The sequence below is a fragment of the Stegodyphus dumicola genome, chromosome 8 (assembly GCF_044657685.1).
Source record: "Stegodyphus dumicola isolate Sdum_Otavi_A_Nest chromosome 8, ASM4465768v1".
NCBI classification, from domain to species: Eukaryota; Metazoa; Arthropoda; class Arachnida; order Araneae; family Eresidae; genus Stegodyphus; species Stegodyphus dumicola.
In genome coordinates, this window is record NC_140775.1 from 116,563,866 (window position 1) to 116,589,379 (window position 25,514).

The window sequence follows — 25,514 nt, forward strand, 5'->3', positions numbered from 1 at the left end:
TTAAATTAGTGTCACTTATGATATGATTTATTCAATCAAGCCTGGAGGTACTTACTGGATGAGTAAAAAGTGTAAATATACTTGTAAATTTGTAAATAGTCCCTTTATCTCAATTATTAATAAATGGACATTTCTGTTCCAATCCTATTATACGCCATGTAAATGACGATGTTTTACTGTTAGTTACTATTTTCATTTTTAAAACTTTATCTACTCATCATATGACTCATAGTCCCTTTATTCATGCACTTTTAATTTTAGACATTTTAATATAAATTTACTACTATTAATTTAATTAATTAATTAAATTTTAAATTACTTTCCCAACATTAAAATTTTTAAACAGCATTTTTCAAAAAAAAATTTAATTATTTTTTTAAAAATAATTAATATAATTTTTCGATTTTAATATCCAATTTTACATTACATATTTTTAAAATTTATTTATTTATTTATTTATACAATTTTTATTTTTACATTGTGTTTTCAATTTTCAGTTTTACAGTCGAAAAAAATTACATCTCAACTCAGTGCTTACATTTTATGCTATTACATTTTACATTTTACTGTACTCCAATTTCGTAGCTAGAATTCAACTCGACTCTTTCTTTGAGGAAAATTTTCAAGAGTTACTGAATTGATTAATTCAGTTTTACTTTATTTCTTCTAATTTCAAGCATATTACACTTTATTTTCCCAATTTTAGGCATATTACTTTTTAGGCTTTAAGCCTTTAGTTTTTATTCCTCAATTCAAGAACTTTTCTTCATTTATTTGAAATTTTTACTTAATTTATTTTTCATTAATTCATTCTGAATTAATTCGTTTGTTCAGTAGTTTACAATAGTTCCTTTTGATTTGTAAAATTTTTTCATATTTTTGCTTTTTCTTTGTTTTATGAGGTTTTCATCATACACAGATATTTTTATCTGTCCCAAGCAATTTTAAATACTGTAGTCAGTCCAGGGTACTAGTTCCAGTCATCAAACTGGACTAGTTCCAGTCATCAAACTGGACTAGTTCCAGTCATTACGGTAGTCAGGCCAGGTTACACCATGGTGTCTAAATTGCTCAGCCCAGGTAATGTGCCTAGCTCTGTTTCAGGCATTCAGCCAGGAGTTTTGTTGAATGTCGATTCGAAATCCCATTTAATGGAAAAAACATACCCGAACTCATTCCGAAGTTTACTAATGTACACTGCTCAAAAAAAAAAAAAAAAAAAAAAAAAAAAAAAAAAAAATGGGACAGTCCTATATCTCCCGATCTACTGGACTGATTGACAAAATTAAAATTGCGTTCTTCATGTCTCGAAAGCGCGACTTAGGATATATATTAGATTTATATATAGCACTATTCTAACATAGGTATTTTGACACAAAATCGGACTTTTTCTGAAATAACATACCAATTTTTTTACATATTTCGATTCTACGACTCAAATTACGCCTAAATATGAAATTTTGTAAAATTTGGAGCGAAATTTACGGAGAAATTCACAAATTTATGTTGGCACTTTTTTGTCAGTTTGCACCAAGAATACTTCACTTGGCGAACTTCTTAATATTTGGCAACCTAGTTTCCTTTCCCGTGAGAGGAAAAAAAGTCACCATCGTTCCTTTTTTCCAAATAATATTCTTTATATTATATTTTTAATTATAACTTATTATTTTAAGTAATTTTTTCTTTTTCGAATTTCATTTTAATTGTTTAAGTTGCACATTTTTTTTTTTTTTTTTTCGAATAACTGTTTTAAAAATTTCTATTTACCTAATCGAACTGCGTAAATAAAGGTGCAGCGTTTATTATTTTTTTTTTCAAATAGTTTTCTTTATATATATTTTTCGTCATAGTTATTATTTTAGGTAATTTTTAAATTTTTATACTTTTATTTTAATTGTTTGTGTTGCATTGTCTCTTCAGATAATTGTTTTAAAATTTTCTATTTATTTCTTCTATTTATTTCTTTGAACTGAGAATTTTAAATATATTTATTAATATCAATTTTCCAGAATTTGATTTTATTTATTTGAACTGCGTTTCTTTTGGAAGAATACTTTGTAACCCAGACTACGATGCGTTTGAAAACTGCATACTATATTAAAAGAGAAAATAAAGCACAGTTTTACACGCCTTTCAATGTTCCGTTCAGAAAAAAATATATATAAATAACAGAGATGAATAACCGACATTTTAACTTAGGATGACTTGCATACACTGCTTTAAACAGTTTTATCATTGTGCCCATTGCTTTACACAATTTTATCCTACATTTGGTTTCTTAAAATGTTATTCATATTTTAGTCAAATATTTTATTTTTGAAATCGCAAGAATCAAATATCATAACATTGAAAAGTTTTAAATTAAAAAAATACAAATACTAAATTTTACGAAAAAATTTATTTTTCTTCTCTTTTTTTTAAGCATTCTGAAAGTATATTAAAAAGTATCCAACTTTTCGAAACATTTTGGTATTTCTGACAATCATTTTAAATAAAGTTATCGCCTTCCATTTCATAAAGGCCCACAAACGGCCGAGCGGTAAAGACGCTGATCACAGGTAGTTCGGTCCGAGGTTCGAATCCCGCGAACAGGCTGGTTGCATGGGTGTTTTCGTGGTTTTCCCGATGTGTAACGTGTATACGAGCCAGTTTCCCTTAGAAAGACCTCCACGAAGGCATCCCTCCCTTTAGCCAGATAGCCCTCGTGTGCTTTGCCATAATTAAATAATCCAATCCAATCCTTAATTAAATATAATTGATTTGTAACTTCTACTAGAACTGACGTTAAGAATTGAAGTGCAAATAAATAATATCGTGTGCAATCTTGATTAATATAAAATTAAAAATATTTGCATTCAGACAGAAAGTTTTTTGAAATATATGCAATTACTTTATAAGGAGGATTTATTAATAACCGTAATAATTACTTATTATATTACTGATGATTAGGAATCAGTTCTTGACAATTACATTCTAAATTAGAATTTTAAGAATAATTATAATTTTAAATTAGAATAATGAAAATACGCTACGCGCAAAAATACATTTTAGGATAAAAAATGAGTTGATTTTTTATGTTTTAAAACTTCTTGAATTCATTTAATAAACATCGTATCCTCGTTGTTACTTGAATTCAGAATGTTAGGTGTCGTTTATATAATTATTCTTACTTGTCCACGGAATCTGCTGACTTATCCAGCGATTAAGTAGCTGCAGATCATTTCTACATAACCATTGAATTTCCATTAATTCAGTCTCTAGAGGGTTGTATATTTATATCATAATTTGACTTTTATAAAAATGATTATTCTAAATCTTATGTTTCTATAAAAATATACTGTGCTTTAAAAATATGGATGATAGTACCAGCCGCTTTTTCAGCCACTTCAAAAGCATCATTTTGTTTAGAAATAGATTGTGCAGTTAATGTCGTAAAATTCAAATAAACATCAAACGAAAATTCTCAGTTTTAGACAATTCGATTTAAACGAAGTAAAGTAGCAGACGATAAAACGCCGAAGGTAAAAATTTACTCTTATTAAAAAAAAAAAAAAAAAAAAGAGAGAGAGAGATAGAGAGAAATTAAAAAAAAATATTAAAAAATTTATTTAAAAAAATAGCTTTTCATATAGTATTAATAAATATTTATTGCGCATCATTGAGGGAAAAATGTCATATAATTAATTTTCCGTAAAATTGTACTTGAAATTTAAGGTAGCTATGGCAATTCACTGTAACAAAAATCCATAGACCACATTTGGCGTTATTATCGCTCAAAAAAAAGATGCCAAATTTCAAAACGCGAAAATATGTAAATTCGTATATATCTTAGAAAATTTTGAATAAAAAAGTCTAATCTTTTGCAGATATGCGTAAAAGTATACCTACTTTAAGATGATGGTAAAAATGTTATAGGTTATAATTCAAAATTTTTTTCGAAAAATTTATAAAAATTATTTAAAAATAGAAATTTAAAAAATAAAACACAAAAAATGGGTAAATTTTATTTGGAATGAATCTAAATTTCGAAATGTGAGAGAAAAAACCAAAAAAGTTTAAGAAAAAAAGAGATATAAATAAATATTTGCCAAATTCAATTAACATTGAGGAGCTAAAATTTTGAGAGCTAATATTTCAAAAACTACTCGTACGATTTTTACAAAACTTGGTATTCTGGCATAATTTGAGTCGTAGAATCGAAATATGTAAAAAAATTGGTATGTTATTTCAGAAAAAGTCCGATTTTGTGTCAAAATACCTATGTTAGAATAGTGCTATATATAAATCTAATATATATCCTAAGTCGCGCTTTCGAGACATGAAGAACGCAATTTGAATTTCGTGAATCGCCCCAGTAGAACGGGAGATATAGCACTGTCCCATTTTTTTTTTTTTTTTTTTTTTTTTTTTTTTTTTTTTTGAGCAGTGTACCTCGGATTAAATTCCGGTAGGAACTGATGCAGTGCTGTGTTATTTTATGTAAAAATTACGTATATTTATTATTACATGTCTTTATCATTACATACACACACACACACACATATATATATACATAAAGTATATTTATTAATACATATAAATCTATATTACGTATGTTTTGGCCAGTTAATGCTCGTCATGGTCATCCAGAATCCTTTAATCTAGAGTCCTTCCATCTATTTATCGTGTCATTATCAAGTTTCTGATTTAGTTAAGTTACAAAAATTTGGTAAGATTATTGAGAGGAAACCAAGAAAACAACGATCGATTTGTTTGTTAAATGGTTGATTCATCTTTAAATGATACATAATTAATATATAATAAAACTCTAAATCTGTATTCTTGTCCTTTATTTCCTAACTCTGCATGCATTGCCGCGGGAATCGAATTGTTTCAAATATTTCCTATTATGCGGCATCCTGAATCATACTGGTAGATAGGTTTGGCACACCATAGCTACAAGTTTGCCGAACCCTGGACTAGAGCATGTTTATCATGCTAATGGGTCTAAAGCTCATAGACATACACAGTCAGCTTTGGGAGAATTCAAAGTACCTCCACGTAGATTCCGGTATTTAAACATACATTGGTTGGTCCGTTACCTATCTAGAAAGGATTCAAATATCTTCTAACTGTAATCGATCGCTGTACACAATGAACTGAAGCTGTGCGATTAGTAGATCAATCACATAATCAATTTTTAAAGCTTTGATAAAGCATTTATACCTGGTTTTCACGCATTGGAATTCCGAATCGCACAAGATCGGATCAAGATCGGCAATTTGATAGCCAACTTACAAGTCTTGGAAAAATCTTGGTTTTTCATACGAATAACTGCAATGGCATCTGATCCGCAGGCAAATGGTTTGAGCGAAAGGCAATACAGAATTTTAAAAGCAAGCCTAAAATGTCCCCTGATCGAATCAAAATCATGGCTGGAAGCATTGCATTTCGTTCTTTTCGGTATAAAATCTGTCGTTAAAGAAGACTTGGGTTGCTCATCCGCAGAACTTGTATACAGAACCACTTAGCATTACCAGGAGAATTTTTTTCAATATTACCTCCAATGAAACAGTCTGAATTTTCTCAAACCCTTCAGAAAATAATAAGAGATATGAAATCAAAACCTTTCACAACCCATGGATATAGAATAGGCTTTGTTTCTGAACAACTTTCCAACTGTTTTTACAAATTCCTATACAACGACATCAATAATTCTTAACTACAGCCTTTCTATCTTAGACCATATCTTATAAAATAGGATAAGTATTTCGATATTGAAACCTTGGTAAAAAAAAGTTTCAATCGACAGAGTAAAACCATGTTTTCTAATTAAACAAACAGATATTTCTTTGCAAGAATCACATTCCGAGAAAACAGAGCGAGGGAAACCACATGAACTGAAATGATTGGATACTGAAAGAATTCAAAAACTCATCATGAAACCAAGATTGCCAGAACTGACAAACATATGAAGTTCCCCAGTCAGTTAGATTATTTTCTATATTCTTGCTGTCAATGGAAAGGGTTGGGTAGTATCGCTTCGGTTACATCGATTTATTTGCGCCATCACCAAGTTTCTGATTAAGTTAATTTAAGAAGTATTGGCAACATTAAGTTGTAGAGTTGCGCGCCTCCAACTTGCACGCAACCAAGAGGTGACTGTTGAAACTGGAAAATAGACAAAATCTTGCTAAGGGTTTAAGTCCCTTTTTATTCAACGTAATAAATTACAAGTGCGTGCTCTTGACGCTCACAAACTACGCCGACCCGGCGGTAAAATAAAAATAAGAACCTGAAAAGAAAATAATAACAAGACTCTAACTACGAGGCTCTCTAAAAGTAACTAACCTCACCGCGTTTTACAATACTGCTGCTAATTCAGCAAACTTTGAATATCACGTTGAACAATTAACAATTAATTGAACAATTAATTAACAATTAATTCTCCTTGAACAATTAATTCTCCTAGGCAAGCACACAGGCCGAAACGCGGGGTTCTTCAATTTCTGGCTAACTACCTTCGCGCTCGTGAAGTAAGAACAGCACACCTCGAACTCGTTTCCTTTCTATTTAACTCAGAATACTTCCGCTGATAATTTGAATCCTTGCGCTTTCTACTAAAATTTACATACTCTGGCATTGGCAGTTCCAGGGGAAAGTAAGGCTTGACAGGAAAGATAGTTTAAACTTAAAATAAATGTTAGTTAAAATAAATATAAACCCTACATTTGCCGCTGCCAGAATTTGGAAAACTTGGAAGCAGGTCCTACAAACGACCTGTTGTAAGTTTCTATAATTCTGAACTAACTCTCAAGAGCCTCGTTTACACAAAAAAAAAAAAAAAAAAAAAAAAAAAAAAAAAACTTATGTAACAAATTGTATACTAAATTTCTGTCGATATTTATAAATTCTGTCGATATTTATAAATCTCTCTTCTTACAGCAACTTTTCCTGGACTTCATCAATCAATCTTGTTCTTTTCCTTCCAGCATCTGGAAGGAATAAGTATCAGTATCTTTCTAAATACATTATAATTTACACTTTCTTGACACTGAATAAATTTTTGTTTTTAAATGATTCGTTTTCCTTAGTTATTGCTTAATTCACATTCATTCAATTTTTCAAGCATTAATTTAACTTTACCCTGGCTCTCCACCATGTGTGGTGTCAAACGGGAATACTCATGTTTTAGTCTTACAACACTTCCCCTAACCACCATGATTTGTTAGAATTCAACGACCAAATAGACACACCTTACTCGACATTCTACAACTCGATGAGCTACTTTAACATTCTTAAAAATTCAAGTGTAGGTGGAGAACCCTACAAAACACATTCATTCTAATTTCCCCCTCATTCATCTTTAAACATGCAGGCTTTCGCTCTAAAGCATGATTTTATCTACAGTTTTTGGAACAAAAGAAAAAAAAATTATAGAAGATTTTAACTTATCTTTGAGTTTTCGATGATTGAAACTCCGTCATTCTTTTCTGGCAAAATTGTTCCCATGTTATAGGTTTCATGGACGTCAATCTTCTCCTTACTGACCTCCGAGTATCGTCCACATTAGTTTTTCTTTTGCGTCCTCTGCATGCTGGCCTCTTGGCGAAGTAATCGTCGGGTTGTTGTCGTTTTCGTTTTTCCATTGGACGGCTGGTCTTGACGTCCTCCGGTATGGAGTCCTTCTTGAATTTCTTCTGTTGTTCCTGGTATTTTCGTTACTCCTGCTGTCTTTTCAGTTTCCGGAACGGTGGCCTTGCTTGCACCTTACTCTCTGGCCCTGGGAGCGTTCTCCTTGATGTATAATTTCTACTGCGATACGTTGTAGGTGGTGTTTTCCTCTTTACCAAGGTTTCTTTACGCGGTGGATCTGCATTCTTGTTTTTCTTAAATGCTGGAGTTTGAAAGTTTTCATTTTTTCTTTTTGGTACCGTCGTCTGGGTTGTAGAAGGGCTAGGTCTCTCTTCAGTTCTCTGCTTCTTGGGTGGTGGAACAGTTGTTATTTCTGGACCTTCTACTTCTTTTAGACTTGAGTCCTGCAAGAAACTTTTAAGGATTTCGAAATCATTTGGATTATAGTATTTTTTCACCAGCTCTGGAAATGTAGCGCGAATGCTATTTAAGTACCTGGCCGGGCTGTAATTAATATCATTTATTAACTGACATTGATTGCAGGACTTGACATACGCAGTTACTATTTTGTATAATTGCGGGAAATATACCGCCTCGCGTACCCTTTTTAAAGTCTTTCCTAAATGACCCGCTATTTTCGCGTCGTGTAATTCCTTCAAAATGCTTAATCGAAGCGAGGCTGGGATGACTGGTTTGTACTCAAGATTTTCGTTTGTTGTTTTCGTATAAAATAATAAATTATCTATTATTTCATAGTTTTCTGCTCAATTTATTATCGCATCGACATCTGTGTGCTCAAAGCTTTCGGGGTCTTTCAAATATGCATAGATATTTCCAAATTCAGGATCAGCTTTCAGTTTAGTGATAATCGTATCTCTAGAATCTAAAATTTTTGAAGTCAACACAGCGCATTTAAGTTCATTTCCTTCATCGTCCAGTTTTATACGAGAAAGTGCGTCAGCTACATTGTTTTCCTTACCCGGTTTATATTTTATTCCGAGAGTATATTCCTGGAGTTTTAAAGCCCATCTTCTTAACCTGGGCGTTAGGTTTTTCCTCGAGTAAAGTCTACCAATAGCCGCATGATCCGAAAAGACTGTTACTGGCGCTTTGCCGAAACAAACTCGAAATTTGTGTACAGCCATTAATACGGCTAATGTTTCTCTCTCTGTAGCTGTATAATTCCTATGTGTATGTTTCAACGTTTTACTAAAAAATGCCAGAGGATGGCTATTTTGCATAAGAACCGCACCCACCGCATAGTCTGATGCATCTGCCGCAATTTCCAGGTTTTCATCCCCCTCAGGGAATTTTAAAACAGGGGTATTAATGAGCGCTTCTTTTAATCTTTCAAATGCTGTATTTGCTTCCGCTGTCCACGTAAATTTACTTCTCTTTCTTTTGATTACTAAGAGTGGTTCAACAATATTAGCGAAATCTTTTATGAAAGACCGATAGTAAGAACATAACCCAAGGAAAGAAGAAAGTTTCCTGGCGGTGTTGGGAGGTGGGAAATTCTTGATTGCTTTTATTTTTGAATCTTCCGTTTCTATACCCTTTTGCGAAATTTTATAATCGAGATATTTAAGTTCTTTAGTTGCGAACTTGCATTTTGAGGCGTTAATTGTAAGACCGGCCTTTTTTAATAATTTAAAAACTTCTTCTAGATCCTTAATGTGTTGTTCCAACGTACTACTCGGTATAATTATATCATCTAGATAGATTAAAGTCGATTTTCCTAGGACAGGCTTTAGAACAATGTCCATAGCTCTCTGGAATGTTGATGGGGCCCCACACAACCCAAAGGGCATGCGTAAAAATGCATAAGTGCCCGATTTTGTTATAAACGCGGTTTTATGTATGTCTTCGGGTCTCATAGCTATTTGATAGTAGCCAGACGTTAAGTCCAAAGTAGACATGTATCTTGTAGATTTGATCTGTCTAATAATTTCCTCTATAACCGGCAAAGGGTAAACTGGGAATTTAGTAATACTATTTAGTTTTCTGTAATCGATAGCAAACCTCCAAGTCCTTTTATCCGAAGGAGGAAACTCGTTCTTTTTCCTACATAGTACGACAGGACTCGCGTACTCACTATTTATGGGCGTTATTATTTTATTCTTTAACATCTCCTGAATATGTTCTTCGATGATTACGTCTTTTTGTTTGGTATAACGATAAGGTTTAGTCCCACAAGGTTTCTAGGAATTTAATTGTATCTGATGCGTAACTATTTGGCAACTACCAGACTTTTCTGAAAACAAGTTAGAAAAATTACTCACCACTTGCTGAATGGCTTGACTTTCATGGTCATTCAGATGGCTAAGGTCAACTTGCGGTTGTTCCACTGGTTCCACCACCCTGCGGTCCATCTCCAGCACAATAGAACTATCTTGAAAATTCAATTTGGCCCTTAAAAACTCCATACCTAAAATAAGTGGATTTTGCAGATTTTTTACTACAAAAATTAATACTTTGAGGCTTTCCTCTTTTACCTGTATGTTTAATGATAATTTCCCGATGCAGTGACAAGTTTTTCCTTGCGCCGCTGTAATTTCCGTATTTTTGGTTTTAAATAATCGTACCCTATAAAAATTCTTTTTGAAGAATGTTTCGCTCATAAAATTTCCTTCTGCTCCTGTATCGATGAGGGCTTCTACTGGTACATCGCCAACCAGGACTTGTATAATTGGTAGATGTGAGTTTTTTACGATGACCGTATTTAAATGTCTTTTTGAGGGTTTTTTTAAAACTTCCGGGGTCTGGACCCTCGCTTTCACAGGCCCCTCTACTCGTTTAAAGGTTTCCTTTCAAGTTCTGCCTTCTGGGTACGCGGATGTTTCTTTTCGAATTTTCTTTTTGGGCCTTGACCTTCGAGGTTCGATGAGTTAGCTTGATAGCTCTCTCCCCCATAAGAGCGGTTTGCATTTCTGGTTTGCTCATTTGAAGATTTCCTTCGGGTACTTTGAGAATACGATGTCCCTCTAGCTTTTTCCGCTATTCTGCGATTTTGAAACTTCACCGCCAATTCGAAGAGCTCCTGCAATGTGCTTAGGTTTCTAATTTCGAAGTAGTTTTGAACAGCAGGTAACAATTTTGGTAAAATTATTTCAATAATCTCCGCGTCGGGTTTCTTCCCATACAGCATATCCGTCAGCTTAATTTTTCGTAGAATAAAGTCCGTCAACTCTTCTATATCCCGTTGATAGAAACTATATAGTTCGGCTTCCAGCCTTGCTCGATCTTTCACTATGGGGAAGGCCTTTACTAACGATTTTTTGAAATTTTCAAATGTATATGTCTGGCTTCCAAATTCCCCTAATAAAAATTTGCCTATATTCTTCCACTATAGCGCAGCCTATCCTCTTAGTGCAGATGTGGCGATGACAACTTTTTGTCTTTCAGGCACAGGGTAGAGCTGAAAGTGATTTTCTAGGCCTTCTAGAAATATCGCCACCGAATTTTTTCCGTCGAAATTGACGTTTGGCTTGATTGACGCTCTCAAAGTCTGGACCAGGTATCCAAATCCTTCCAATTGGCTTGCCATTTCTTGGTGTTGTCCCGCGGCTTCCATCCGATTTTCGGCCATTTCAGTTCGATAAGTGTTCGGGCGCCAATGTAGAGTTGCGCGCCTCCAACTTGCACGCAACCAAGAGGTCACTGTTGAAACTGGAAAATAGACAAAGTCTTGCTAAGGGTTTAAGTCCCTTTTTATTCAGCGTAATAAATTACAAGTGCGTGCTCTTGACGCTCACAAACTACGCCGACCCGGCGGTAAAATAAAAATAAGAACCTGAAAAGAAAATAATAACAAGACTCTAACTACGAGGCTCTCTAAAAGTAACTAACCTCACCGCGTTTTATAATACCGCTGCTAATTCAGCAAACTTTGAATATCACGTTGAACAATTAACAATTCTCCTAGGCAAGCACACAGGCCGAAACGCGGGGTTCTTCAATTTCTGGCTAACTACCTCCGCGCTCGTGAAGTAAGAACAGCACACCTCGAACTCGTTTCCTTCTATTTAACTCAGAATACTTCCGCTGATAATTTGAATCCGTGCGCGTTCTACTAAAATTTACATACTCTGGCATTGGCAGTTCCAGGGGAAAGTAAGGCTTGACAGGAAAGATAGTTTAAACTTAAAATAAATGTTAGTTAAAATAAATATAAACCCTACAAATTCACTGAGGAAACCAAGAAAACAACAGTCGATTTTTTGTGAGATTCCATGTAAATAAAATTAAAAATGTATTATAATGAAATGTAAATAAAATATTGTAAAATTGTTAATTTTATCGGAGTCAGAGAAGTGTTATTTGCATATACCCACATACAAAGACACTTTTCAGACAAAGAGTAAGCAAAATCCCCCAAACAAGTTTTTAAACAGTGTTGTAGGAGCAACATAATTTAATGTTCTTCTGTCACGCTTAAGATTTGCCGAATGGCAACATAATTTAATGTCTTTTTGTAACTATAATGATTTGCCGAGTGGCAATATCAGTAAAAAGTTTTGTTGCTACCAGTTAGTGCTCTATTATTATTGTTTCGAAAGATTTATTACTTATTTAAAAAAAAAACTTATGTTATAAGGTATATCTCCCACTTTCCTAGCGTGCCTTCGTGGTGTAGTGGTTCTGCACGCTGGGCCGGTATTCCAGAGGTCCGTGGTTCGATTCCCGGCGAAGGCGTTGTCAATTTTTCATCTTTCCTGCTTCCAAAAATATACCTAATGTCTCTACAATGTCAATGCTTATTTAAAAAAATCAGTAATATGTTATAGGGAATGTTATTTTAGTTTTAAATTAACCAATTTTGTTTAGTTATTTATCTTTTCTGCCTTACCATATTTCTGTTTCCTGCCAGAATGATATTTCAGTTTCGCGTGTTATGCAAAGTAGAGTAGAAAGGCTTAGGCTGGTGTCTGAGTTACTTCAGACAGAGCGTGTTCTGCCTTTCGGCCATGTAAGAAATTTTACTTGGAAATATATTTTAATCGCCAAAGAGGGCATAAATCTTTCATGATGTTATACTTCTTGTTTTTGGATCTGGAACCTCCAGTTGAATGTGTGTTAGACGTGAATAAACTTGGCAGTTTTGAATCCTGATTCGTAATGTCCATTTACCTTGATGTTATGTCCGATTTGAATTAGTGTTTTTTGAACCAGGATAACTTGAAAATCTTGACGGTTATTGTAATATTTTATATTTTTGGCGCCCAACAATTGCGCACGAACAATTTTTTTTATTTAGAATGCGATGTTTTTCGTGTTAGAGAAAATTTCTTCCTTTGCACTGAACGTGGCAGGATTAACGTTCAGAATACTTTTGAATGTGCTTTACCAAGAAAGTGAGTTCCTACATTTTGATTATACTATTTGAAGCCTGCACCAGGTAAGAGAATAAAATTACTTTTGTTGTTATTATGGCAGACGATATTATTAAATTGAAAGCTACTAGAAAAATCATGAGACAAGCTATTTCTAAAATAATAAATGTTGTAGAACCTGAAATTAAAAAAGACATTTGGGATAAAAAAAATGTGTTTTTACTTACTTAACAGTCTGCGTTGAAAGGAATAAATGAAAAAAATATTGGATTGTTTTATAGGGGATGAGTCTGAACTTGAGAAAGAATGTAATACTGTGTTAGAGTATGATGAAAAATAAGTTTATGTATTTTTAGGGCTAAAATGAAACTCAATTTAAATTCTCAGATAGTGAGCATTGAAAGTGAATCGGCTGGTAACCATACTGCTGCCGTAAAGGTCGAAAACAAAACTAACATTCGGTTACCTAAAATTTCAATTCCTAAATATTATGGTGATCCTAGTTTATTTTTGGAATTTTATAATTCCTTTGAAAATGCTATTGGTAATAATAATGAGTTAACAAAGGCCGAGAAGTTTACCTATCTTAAATCCTTACTCGCAGGACCTGCTTTAAGTGCAGTATCCGGGTTTGCACTATCTAATGAAAATTATGACGCTTCTATAAGTTTAATTAAAGAAAGATTTGGACGAACAGATTTGGTAATATCTTCGCACATGAATAAACTCTTGAATCTTGAACCGGTTAGAAGTTCGTCCAATGTGAAAGCACTAAGAACACTATACGATTCCTGTGAAATCAATATAAGAAGCTTAAATTCATTAGGTATTGTGTCGGAAGCTTACGGAACCCTTTTAGGACCTGTTATTTTAAAGCTTTTACCAGACGATATGAATCTGGAGTTTAATAGAAAAAGAAACGCTAAACTGCAATATAGCCTAACAGAACTTCTCGAATTCATTAGATTGGAAGTTGAGAGTCGGGAAGCTTCTAATTTAATAATAAACTCGAAGAAAAGAGACACAAATTACGGTGTTAAAGAGAATAAAAATAATTACTTAAAAGGGGTAAGTGTTCCTATTGCTTCGGCGTTATCTTTAGTGACTAAGCCGTATTGTTTCTATTGTAATCAAAATACACATGATGTAGGAAAATGTGAGAAAACAAATGAGCAAAAAAGAGCTATATTAAAAAACTATGGACGTTGTTACAAATGTTGTAAGAGAGGCCATGTATCTTCCAGATGTAAAATTAAACTTCAGCCTTGTGAGTTGTGTAATGGTTTAAATCATAATAAGCTATTTTGTAGAAATATTGTTCCTGAAGTGGAAGCAGTTTCAGATGTTAAACAGAAAGTAGTTACAGTATCAGATTCTAAGCAGAATGTAGTTGCATCCCTGTCGTTTAACTCTAAGACTGTTTCTGAAACTGCTGATAAAGGTGTATATTTACAAGCTTGCACTGTTTACGCTTCAGATACAGATAATACTAGAAGCCAAATAGTAAAAATCTTAATTGATGGTGGATGACAGAGGTCATTTATTAGATCTGATTTGGCTAAAGAACTAAATTTAAGGACTTTAAGGAAAGAAAGGTTATATATTTATTCATTTGGGTACATCCAGGGTAGACTAATTGAATATAATGTTGTTCAAATTACCCTGAAAAGTATGCATTGCCCTAATGACTCAATCACTATTGAAGCTCTTGTTACAGATACAATTTCTGGAGAGATCATAAAAATTCCCTTCAAAAACATTTTAGAAATATTAAAATCAGAAAATCTAAAATTAGCCGATAATGGTGAAGCAGCTGAAATAAAAATATTGTTAGGATCTGATTCATGCTGGGAAGTGCAAACAGGCGAAAAGAAAAGAGTAACTAATAAATTATTTGCGGTGTCTTCTATATTTGGTTGGACCTTAGTTGGATCTTTGGAAGGTTATTAGTCTAGTGCCTTTGCTTTAAATCTAAAAGGCCAGCGGCCGAGCGGTAAAGTCGCTGAACACTTTACCGCTCGGCCTCTGGTAGTTCGGTCCGAGGTTCGAATCCCGCGAACGGGCTGGCTGCATGGGCGTTTTCGTGGTTTTCCCCATGTGCAACGTGTATACGAGCCAGTTTCCCTTAGAAAGTCCTCCACGAAGGCACTCCTCTCCTTAGGCAGATAGCCCTAGTGTGCTTTGCCATAATTAAATACACCACACCTTAAATCTAACAGGCCTTTTCAAGCAATAATTTTGAAATTACGATCTCAAAATTTTCTGTCTTATTTTGAAAAACGTTTTAATTAGAAAGAAGTGTCTAAGATCCAAATTTAAAGAAATAAAGTCTCTAAACATATTTTCATGCACCCCAAATTAAAACCGCTAACTATATAATAACACAGGTAAATATACAATAACACAGATAAATATATAATAACACAGATAATAAATTTATTGGCTTTTCGCAACACTGTAAACATAGCCTAAAAATTAAGTTCTAATATCTGAAGTAGCCTCTTGTTTATCTCACTGTAACAGGTCGAGAACATCGATAAGACGCTTCTTCTGATAAACTATGACAATGACAATGATTTTCCGCATTTATATCTAGTATATGACACTGTAATATAATAATGCAGACCTCTATAATTAAGGAAGTAACTTTAAATCCCAAAACTTCAAATTGCAGTCTAACACCTCAGACAAGAATTTACCATTCTTTTTAAAAAGAAACACAAAATATTATAAAATATAAACAATCAAGCAAATAAAATGCCACTCATCTTAAAATAAAAATAAGACATTTTCTGCTATTTCATGAAAGTAAATCTTAACTATCAAACAAAATTAAATTCATTATTCATAAAAAAAGTATTTTGACTCTAAAGGTCTTAGGACTCCGCCAATGGTTAAGTGGGTAAAATCCGCCGAATGCTATTAGTTTTACCCAAGTCTGAACCCAGGCAAACAAAGTGAGTGAATGAGAGTTTTCGCCATGTTTCCCATGTGTAACGTAAATAGAGCCAGTTTTCCTTATGAAGTTTTCCACGAAGGCATTCATCCCTTTAGCAAGAAGCTCAGAAGATTATACCCTTTCTTTCCGAAAAGACATATTATTATACAAAAGTGATCAAATGTTTATTGCTTTATCAAAAATAACTATTTCTTACATTTTTGTTAATATTTTGTGTGATTGGTTGAAAGCTCTAGGGTTTATTTCTGCACGTCTAATATAATGTAAATAAATTGTTGATTTCCTCACTTTGTAAGCGCTGCGTAACAGTTGAACGTGAAGAATCTTAAGAACTGATAAGCGAATAATCGCTTGAGTTCGTATGACAAGAAACAACAAGATGGAAGGGTAAATAACCCTTTATTATTCAAATAAAAGTTAACAGAACTACGTCTTGGAGTTTTACAATAAAGCCGAACAGCTTTGAACTTAAGATATTAAAAAATAAACTAAACTAAAGAGATATAGCCGAATCTATCAAAGTTTTAATGCAGTTGTCCCCTTAAACACGAGATGACTGCAAAGCTATCAAGGGCCTGAGTACGGCATAGCGTAATAACAGCTTTGAGAGAGAGTAGCCAAAAAAGCGGACGCGCGCTAATCAGAAACTCTGGTTCTCTCTAACTCAGCAAGTAGAACTTCTCATTATGTATTCAGACGTGATTCTAGAACTACTTTCTGTCCGGAAGTAGTAAGTTGAAGTTAATTTGACAGGAAAGAAGTTTAACTGAAAATTTAACTGTTAATAAAATTAACATAATCCTTACAAAATATAAACATAAAAACAGTTAAATATTAAGAGAAATAGTCTCGTTTGAATTAAATTTGGAAAACAAGTATGCAGAAATGTTTGCACTTATGTGAATTACTGCTTACAGTACTGATGATTTCATTTTTCTAGATGCAGATAGTCTATGGAAGAAATTTTATATTCTATTTTATAGATGCAAATAGTCTGCGTTAGAAATTTTATAGTCGGTATGTCAGGGCATTAGAAAAGTACTTTGTTTATTCTACGTGACGTATAAAATAACAATTGTTGTAAAGTGTTACTAAGAAATACACATACAATTTCCTTTCCTCGTTACTTGTTGATGAGTAACACATTCTTATAATATCGAAATCAAATGGAACTTTCTTATGCACAGTAGATTTGCAGTAGCAAAGTTGCGTTTGTACAGATCCATCATTTCCAAATTATATATCCTATTTTTTTCCAAATTTATTAAATGAAATGAAATGTAAATTTGAACCCTGAGAGAGTGATCAGAGTATTTCAGGAAAACTGGATACCGATGGCATATACTTATTCGTAGCAATGAGCACATAGTTATTTATTTATATCGATGGAATTTGGAAATATTCTTTAGTTACGTTTTCCCTCAGGATTTTAGTTTCTGTTTCAAAACATCAGTTGCGTTTGTACAGATCCATCATACCATTAGTGAACTTAAACAGTTAAAGAATAAACAACATTTTTTATACTTCCCCATGTCATAACGCCTCATTCAACTTATACTACAGCACTTAGTTATTTTTTTTATAAATTTTGAAGATGATTAGGCTACTTTTTTGAGGTAGAAATTGGTTTTTGCCATTATGTTCTAAATTGACCTTACCTTTATTACTCAACAATTACAGTCAGAATATCAGATTACTAAAATTAATAACATGTTAAAATACGAACATTAGAGATTCTAAAGCAATAAGAATCAGCGTAAGTTCTTTAAATTTGCAGGACTAGTTTCGAAGGTTTTACTTACTTGATCATTGTTGCTTCTGTATCTGCAACATTTATCAGATTATTATTTTAACATTATGTGATTATAAAATATTCTATCTAAAGCTCTGCTGGAAGCACTCATAGATTGTCTTAATATTTTTGACAGAGTAGCATATAATGATGTATTGTCAAAACTATCCATCAAATTTGACTTCCTAAATCTTCTTTTACGTTGAATTTCTCTGATAAATATTTTAGTTTATCAAAAGCTATTAAATGTTAACTTAACTATTTCAGTAGTAAGAGGGTTTTTACGTTGTCTTTTTCATTTGAACTTATATTAATTATATTGTATTTTATTACATTAAAAGTTGTAAAATAGTTAAAATCAACCATTTGAGTAATATTTCTCAAATGGTTCTTTGTAGCAAATTAAGTTAATTTATGAAGAAAATAAAGAATTGAAGAAGATGATATTTTAAATAGTGCCTCTTATTTCTATCTGAAATAATGTATTGTATTCTTTATGTGTTTCATTTTTACAGATTATTTTCAATCTCAGTAGCATCTGAAGATTTTTGTGAAATCAGTTTGCACTTTATAGAAGAAATTATAAAAGCACAACATTTTATTTGGAAGAAAAATATTTGCTGTAGAAAGAAGTTGAAATAAATGTATACTTCAATGAATCTTATGGTTTACAATATAAAGTTATATATTTAAAACTTTTGTGCACTTGAAAGTTTTGACGATGCACAGTTTTATTAGTAATTTATGGGTAATTACATATAAGTAAATGTTTTTCAAAAGCTTTATTTTTCTACGCGATTTCTAGAATTTCTTTATGTTAGCACTTATTTAGGTGGAATGCTGTTTTACTTTATGATAAAAAACTGCTTTAGTATTATTTAAAAACTGATGAAAAGAAGAAAATTAAAAAGTCCTTACCTTTTGGTAAAAGATAAAAGGAACGTAACGAGACAAAACAGAATTCCGTCCAGATTTTGCCTTTCTGTCGAAATCCTAGAGAGTTTGGGAGGCTTTGAAATTTCTCCTGCACCTCTCGCTATCAGACTCCGAATACTTTTGCCTTTCAAAAGCTTTGTAGATCCAGCAATCTCAGCGCATGCCTGAGGAGACTCTGACGTCACACTTAACCGTTTTTTAAAACGATGCCGAATTCTTTTTTGTAAGCGTTCCTGCACACGCATCATGTAGTAAGCAGAATCCATAGTTTTAAAAACGCGTAACAACTCAGTTAATGTATTACTTTTAAGTTATTTTGATTTATCCCTAAGTTTTAAATTGCTATGAGAAATATAACTCCTAATTTCATTCTTTATTAAAAATTACGGATTCTTTATTAATGTTATCAGCAGAAGTTTCTCAGAATACTTTTAAAAATAAGATTTTAAGATTTTGTGATAAAACGTTTCTCAAACGTGTTCGAATTTTGTTTACAATATACTAATGCGGTTATTTAATTCAATGTTAAATTTTACCATCATAGAATAAAATTTAAAAAACTATTTGTAGATTAAATTCTTAAACTAATAATGCTAATTTTAAAGTCATGCTGATAACACTTTAGAATTTTTAAAATTATTATTTATAAATTTTTTATCAGTGGTAGCATTAATCTTAAGAGAAACATAATTTAAGTATATATTATAAAATTTTACCACCGGAGATTTAAAAATTTATAAATTTCTACTACGATTAAAGTACTGTCAGGCTATTAGAATTTATTAAAATTATTACACTACTACACTTTATTTCTTATAATAGTATTATTTATTATTTTAGGGGAACTTTAACAGTATATTTTTTTTAATTTAAAAAATCACTTTCTACAAAATTTTTAAGTTGTATACTTTCAAAAGATATTCAACATAACAACTGTTCAGAATACCCAATAATTTGATTCAAAATGCCTTATGGCAATTCACGGCTGAGAAGCATAAAATCCTAAGAATTCCTCTTAGGATACATGTTTGTCCTTTTTTCATTGACGGTATTGATACTTTTGAAGTAACTATCACCAACAGATCTTAACGAAATGAAACGTGATCGGATTGACTTCTGAGAGAAATTTTGCTTTCCTCCCACTTGTTCTGGATAGCGAGAGTAGCGCCACCTGCCATGATTAAACTTTCCGAAACAATTGTTTTTTGAAATTGCGGAACATCGCTTTGATGAAATACGCAAGTCATTATTTACTCTTAAGTCAATATTTTACTCTTTTAATAGCAGTTCACAGCGTAATATATTTGGAGATGATAAGCGTTTAAATTCAATGTTAGTGCACTGCTTTCAGCGTAAATAATTAATACACCGGCAGTGCGCTAAGTAACTACTTTAAGTAATAGGACATGCCATTTATACTCTTGATAATATTTTATAAGGTATTTCTCCCGCCTTCTTAGCGAGCCTTCGTGGTGTGGTGGTCTGCACGCTCAGCGCGTAATTGAGAGATCCGCGGCTCGATTCCCGGCGAAGGCGTTGCATATTTTTCATCTCTCTGGCTTCGAAAAAATCCTAATATCTTTACAGTGGCGCTCGAACTAAAAGGGTGTTGGATGACGATTCTCCTCACCCAGGATTTGGCGATTGGATCCCCTAATCCCCAGTAGCCCTTTAAAAGGGGAAGTATATAAGGTATTTCTCCCGCCTTCTTAGCATGCCCTCGTGGTGTCAGCACGCTTGGCGCATTTCGAGAGGTCTGTGGTTCGAGTCCCGGGGAGGGTATTGCTCATTTTTCATATCTCCTACATCGAAAAAAAAAACTAATGTCTCTACAATTTATTATTAATATTATAAGTGCTATTCATGAAATTATTTTTAAAAGTATTAAAATCTATAAAAATAGTATTACTTATAGAAACATAAAGAATATTTATGTGATGTTGGTACTGAATTTATAAAAATTACCATTTAAACGATTGATATATTCCGCCCTCCTTTCCAAAATACTCTGACTACAGTACATCTTCGATCATCTGAAATGAATGAGACCATGATTAGTTCCAGTAATCGATTTGCTCAGATAATCGATTTTTGTATTATAAAACTGACAGTTTTAAGTAAATCATTTATTTTCGAACCTAACCTTACAATATTTACTTTAATTAAATAAAAATTTAATTTAAGGTGTTCAATGTGGTTTAGATGTTTGTCAGTCTACAATGTCTGTTGGACATGGAGATCTTGACTGGTTAACTTAAAATGTTGGCGAGCCGGGGGCCCTCTTAAGAGGTTCTGTGGTAGGGAAAGACGGGATAAAACCTCGGAGCCTTCCCTCGCGGTACTCCTTATCAAAATTGGGGTGAAATTTCTTCATTTTGCGAGTGTAAAATCGGTTACCCCTTGTAATGCACCTTGAGCAGCATCCTTAGCGATGAGATAGTTAAATAACCGATGGGTATTGTCCGCTCCCGGCCGCTCGCCTTTAAGTTTCGAGTGTCAGGGCGTTTGGAAAAGCAAGAACATAGTCAATGATACATCAACTGCAAATTTCTAACTCTTCTATGTTCCACCCTCCGCATCAACAATAAAATTCCGTACTGAAGATGAAATTTCATAATAAGTTACCGATTGCTATGTATACATATCTTTTTCCTTCTTCTTTTTTTTTCACTTTTATTCGAAATTTTGTTGAAAAGTCATGTCATGTGCATGAAACTCCTAACTAAATTTTCCAGTTCCAAGAAACCGGCGTTCTTACTACAGAAAATCATATTGAGTGACATCATGTAACCGAACCTACGTGTTGTACTGTAAATAGCATTAAAGTATCTTCTCCCATTCAGGTAATGTCGCATTTTGAACAAAAGGATTTTAGCAAATAAGCTTGGTTTTCTTTGCTCAAATCCAGATCCTTGTCATACAATAGTAACTTGATCTGCCACATTTCTTGATGAGACTTCTGTCTTATCAAGTTTGTTTTCTACAGAGTCACCGTTTTCAGGCATATCATGTTATGCATCAACAGAATGACTTCCTGTGCTTGACATATGCTAAAATAGGAATTCTACGAGTGCTTCCATGAATATTAATAGCGGTAAAGTAAGCGTGTGTTTTCCAATGGATCTTAGTTCGCAATCCACTAGGTAATAATTTTTCGTATTTTAGATTCTGCAAGACTTTGCCACGAACGATTTGCCACAAGAATATATTTTTTAATAATTTCTTGCGTATAGCATTTTATGTTGGAAAAATGCAAAAATAAATTAACTTTTTGAAATTAATTGTTCAAATTTCTCCTTTAGCTTTATGAGTTGGCAACAGTAGGTATCATTTTAAGAAGCGAAATAAAGTTACTTGCATAATTTGTTTGTTTTTCTAACATTTCTTAACACATTAAAAAGTTAGTGATTTATCCTTTTTTGAGAAGTTACGCTGTGATCTATAACGTCTGTAACCAAAATTTATTCACTTTGTAAGATTCCTGAATGTTTTAATCTATAGCTAAAAATGAGGAATCTTAAGAACTAATAAGCGAATAATCGCTTGAGTTTGCGAGACATAGAACAAAACGTAAGAAGGGTGAAATTTCCCTTTATTTATTCCCAATAAAGTTTTAACAGACGACTCCTTTCTTGGAGTTACAATAAAGCCTCCACTTGGGCTTGAACTTAGGAAACTAAGAATTAAAACTTAAGTAATCTTAACTAAAAAGATATAGCCAAAGCTATCCAAGATTCGAACAGAGTTGGCCTCTTAATGCTAAATAACGGCGAAGCTGTCAAAGGCCTAAAGTACGGCGTAATAATAACTTAAGAGAGAGAGTAGCCTAAATAGGCGAACGATCAATAGTCAGAATCCCTGGCTCTCTAACGAAGTCAGTAGAACTTCACAGTTAAATACTTCTCATTTGCATTCAAAAGCGAGTCTAAAAATACGATCTGGCCGGAAGTTGTAAACTTGAAATTAAGAAAGTAAATAGCAATTCCCGACATATTTTTGAATTAATTAATTTTATTTCATACCTAAAAATCTGCTGGTCAAATGCCTAAGGTTTGATTATATATGTAGAGTTCTGCTTTGATCATCTTCTTGTTTTCCTAGCATAGAATGAAGCAAATTATACAAAAGAAGATATGTTATCATAGAAGGCAGTTAAAATGGCTTGTAGATGTTACATGAACCGACAGTTTTCACGCTAATGCTCAATGCCATATAACTGCCCAATCACTGGATACACGTTTCACACTTTTGCTTGAACTCAGTCCCTTCTTGTACGTAATATTAATCAGGATTATTGAGTACATATGGACGCACATCTAAATCATAAAAGATCATGTAAACAACAAGTAAATAATATATGAGAGGAAAAAAATTTTAGTTTATACAATAAGTATACTCACAAAAACCTTTTGTATTTATGTAGTGAACCTGGTGTATATATGTTATGAGCCTTGTGTGTTTATGTGGATCTTTTATTCCGTAAATATTAAGTCGTCGCTTTAATTACGGCGTCCATTTTCACGCTGAGGTTTCCCATCTGCCAGGATGACGATACTCTGGAAGACATTTACTTAAATGTCAGGTCAGGGGTCATCCCTGGTGGTGCACTGTCATTGAATGTGAATTTTACTCCCGTTAACCCTTGGTGCACTACACTTTAAAGTCAGCATTTCAGCAAGAAAACTTGTATACAGTCTGTCTAGGCCTAAAGGCGTATACAGATAAAATTTTGTAAAAATTGCACTTACCGTTTCAATTCTGTGGGTGTTCCATGAGGTGGAACACTGCGCCACCAGAGCTCTTAAAAGTGCGACTAAGCGAGCATTGCAGTGAAGCACGGAAATGAATAGAAGCTTTTGTATAGTAATGAAAAAACCATGGAGGTAGGAAGTTAGATGGAGTGGCCCTAAACCAGTTTCTCCATACCCTGCTCTGAAGCACTCGCGATCCCTTCTTTGGTGACCAAAACATTGGGTAATTTACCATTGCGTTCAATGGGTTTTGACACGATCGGACGTAAATATTTTGGAATTACGTCGTAAATATGCATATAAATGTATATATTTTCTTTTCTACAATACTTTAGAGTCATAAGTAGTATATGAAAAGAAAATAGTTTTAAACAACATTTCATTCTGAACGGAATTAAATGCTATACTTTTCACAGAACAATTTGCTCAGAGTGGTTTAATTTGAAATATTTTCACAAGTTTTCGTTAATTACATTAGAAAAAAAAATTAAGGTAATTCTATTTGATTCGCTTAAGGATTACAAAATTTAAGGTCAAAGTTTATTGTATTATTAAAATTATGCATTATTTCTTTTCTATTTATAGAGCTTCTTCCTAAAATACTTTCTCATATATGACATGATTTTTTAGCTTCTGAGGCATAAAATCGAAAACTATAAGTGAATTTATAATTAATGCTCTATTCGGTCCATTTTAAATCGAAAACTATAAGTCAATTTATAATTCGGTCCATTTCAAATTAGAGCACTTTTTCATTTAATAGCAAAATACTTTAAATAGTACGTAACTTTCTCTGAATATTTCTGAAAGAGAATAAAATAAGGATTATTTTTTAAATGTTATTTAAAACTTGTAACTGAGTTATTATAAAATGTAAGGGGAATAATTCTTTTAATTGTACTTATCAGATTTTTTTATCCTTAATTTCAACAATACATATTCCAAAACTCTTCTTTCTTACTTTCTTAAGTACGTATCTCATAGAAATTGCTTTACAATACCTTTTAACAGAATGCTTTCCAGTACGAAAAATTCTTGCTTAACTAGTTTTGTAACGTATTTGTCAACAGGATGTCAATTTATGTTTACAATTCAATGTTAAGGTTATTATATATTTAGATAATATTTATAATCATTATAAATTTAGATACATTTAATAATTAGATTTTTTCACAGTAACTTTCAAAGTTGTTTATGAATGAATAAATCCTTCATTTCAAATACATTTATAAATAATTTAATAAATATTTACATATTTCGTTAAATGCAGATATATGCTTTTTTGAAAGCACATGCATAAATACCATTTTTCAGTTCCGGCACGTGGAAACCTTTAATTTCTGTGCATTCACTATATTTCTCGAGTAAAGTAATTTACACTAATTTAAAAAAAGTACATGTTTCAATAATACTTTCTCAAATTACTCTCTAGTAATTAAAAGAAAGAAAATTAAATTCACGTGGGCAGCGGAAGCAAATACCGCATTTGAAAGATTAAAAGAAGCGCTCATCAATGCCCCTGTTTTGAAATTCCCCGAGGGGGACGAAAACGCTGAAATTGCAGCAGATGCGTTGGATTATTTTGTGGGTGCGGTTCTTATGCAAAATGGCCATCCTTTGGCATTTTTTAGTAAAACGTTGAATCATACACATAGGAATTATACAGCTACAGAGAGAGAAACATTAGCCGTATTAATGACTGTACACAAATTTCGAGTTTATTTCGGCAAAGCGCCAGTAACAGTCTTTTCGGATCATGCGGCTGTTGGTAGACTTTACTCGGCGAAAAACCTAACGCCCAGGTTAATAAGATGGACTTTAAAACTCCAAGAATATAATCTAATAATCAAATATAAACCGGGTAAGGAAAACAATGTAGCTGACGCACTTTCTCGTATAAAACTGGACGATGAAGGCAATGAACTTAAATGCGCTGTGTTGACTTCAAAAATTTTAGATTCTAGAGATACAATTATTGCTGAATTGAAAGCTGATCCTGAATTTGGAAGTATCTATGCTTATTTGAAAGACCCCGAAAGCTTTGAGCACACAGATATCGATGCGATAAGAAATAGAGCAGAAAACTATGAAATAATAGATAATTTATTATTTTATACGAAAACAACAAA

At 32.8% G+C, this 25,514-nt stretch overlaps 1 protein-coding gene across 1 annotated transcript in view; it reads right to left on the bottom strand.

Moving 5' to 3' along the window:
- Window positions 1–18,900, bottom strand: part of LOC118199873 (glycine receptor subunit alpha-2-like) — a 253,647-nt gene extending 234,747 nt beyond the window's left edge. The window contains exon 1 of the mRNA XM_085823021.1: window positions 18,617–18,900. Coding sequence (XP_085679147.1) covers window positions 18,617–18,900 — 284 coding nt within the window. The remainder of the gene's footprint in view (window positions 1–18,616) is intronic.
- Window positions 18,901–25,514: the final 6,614 nt, after the last annotated feature.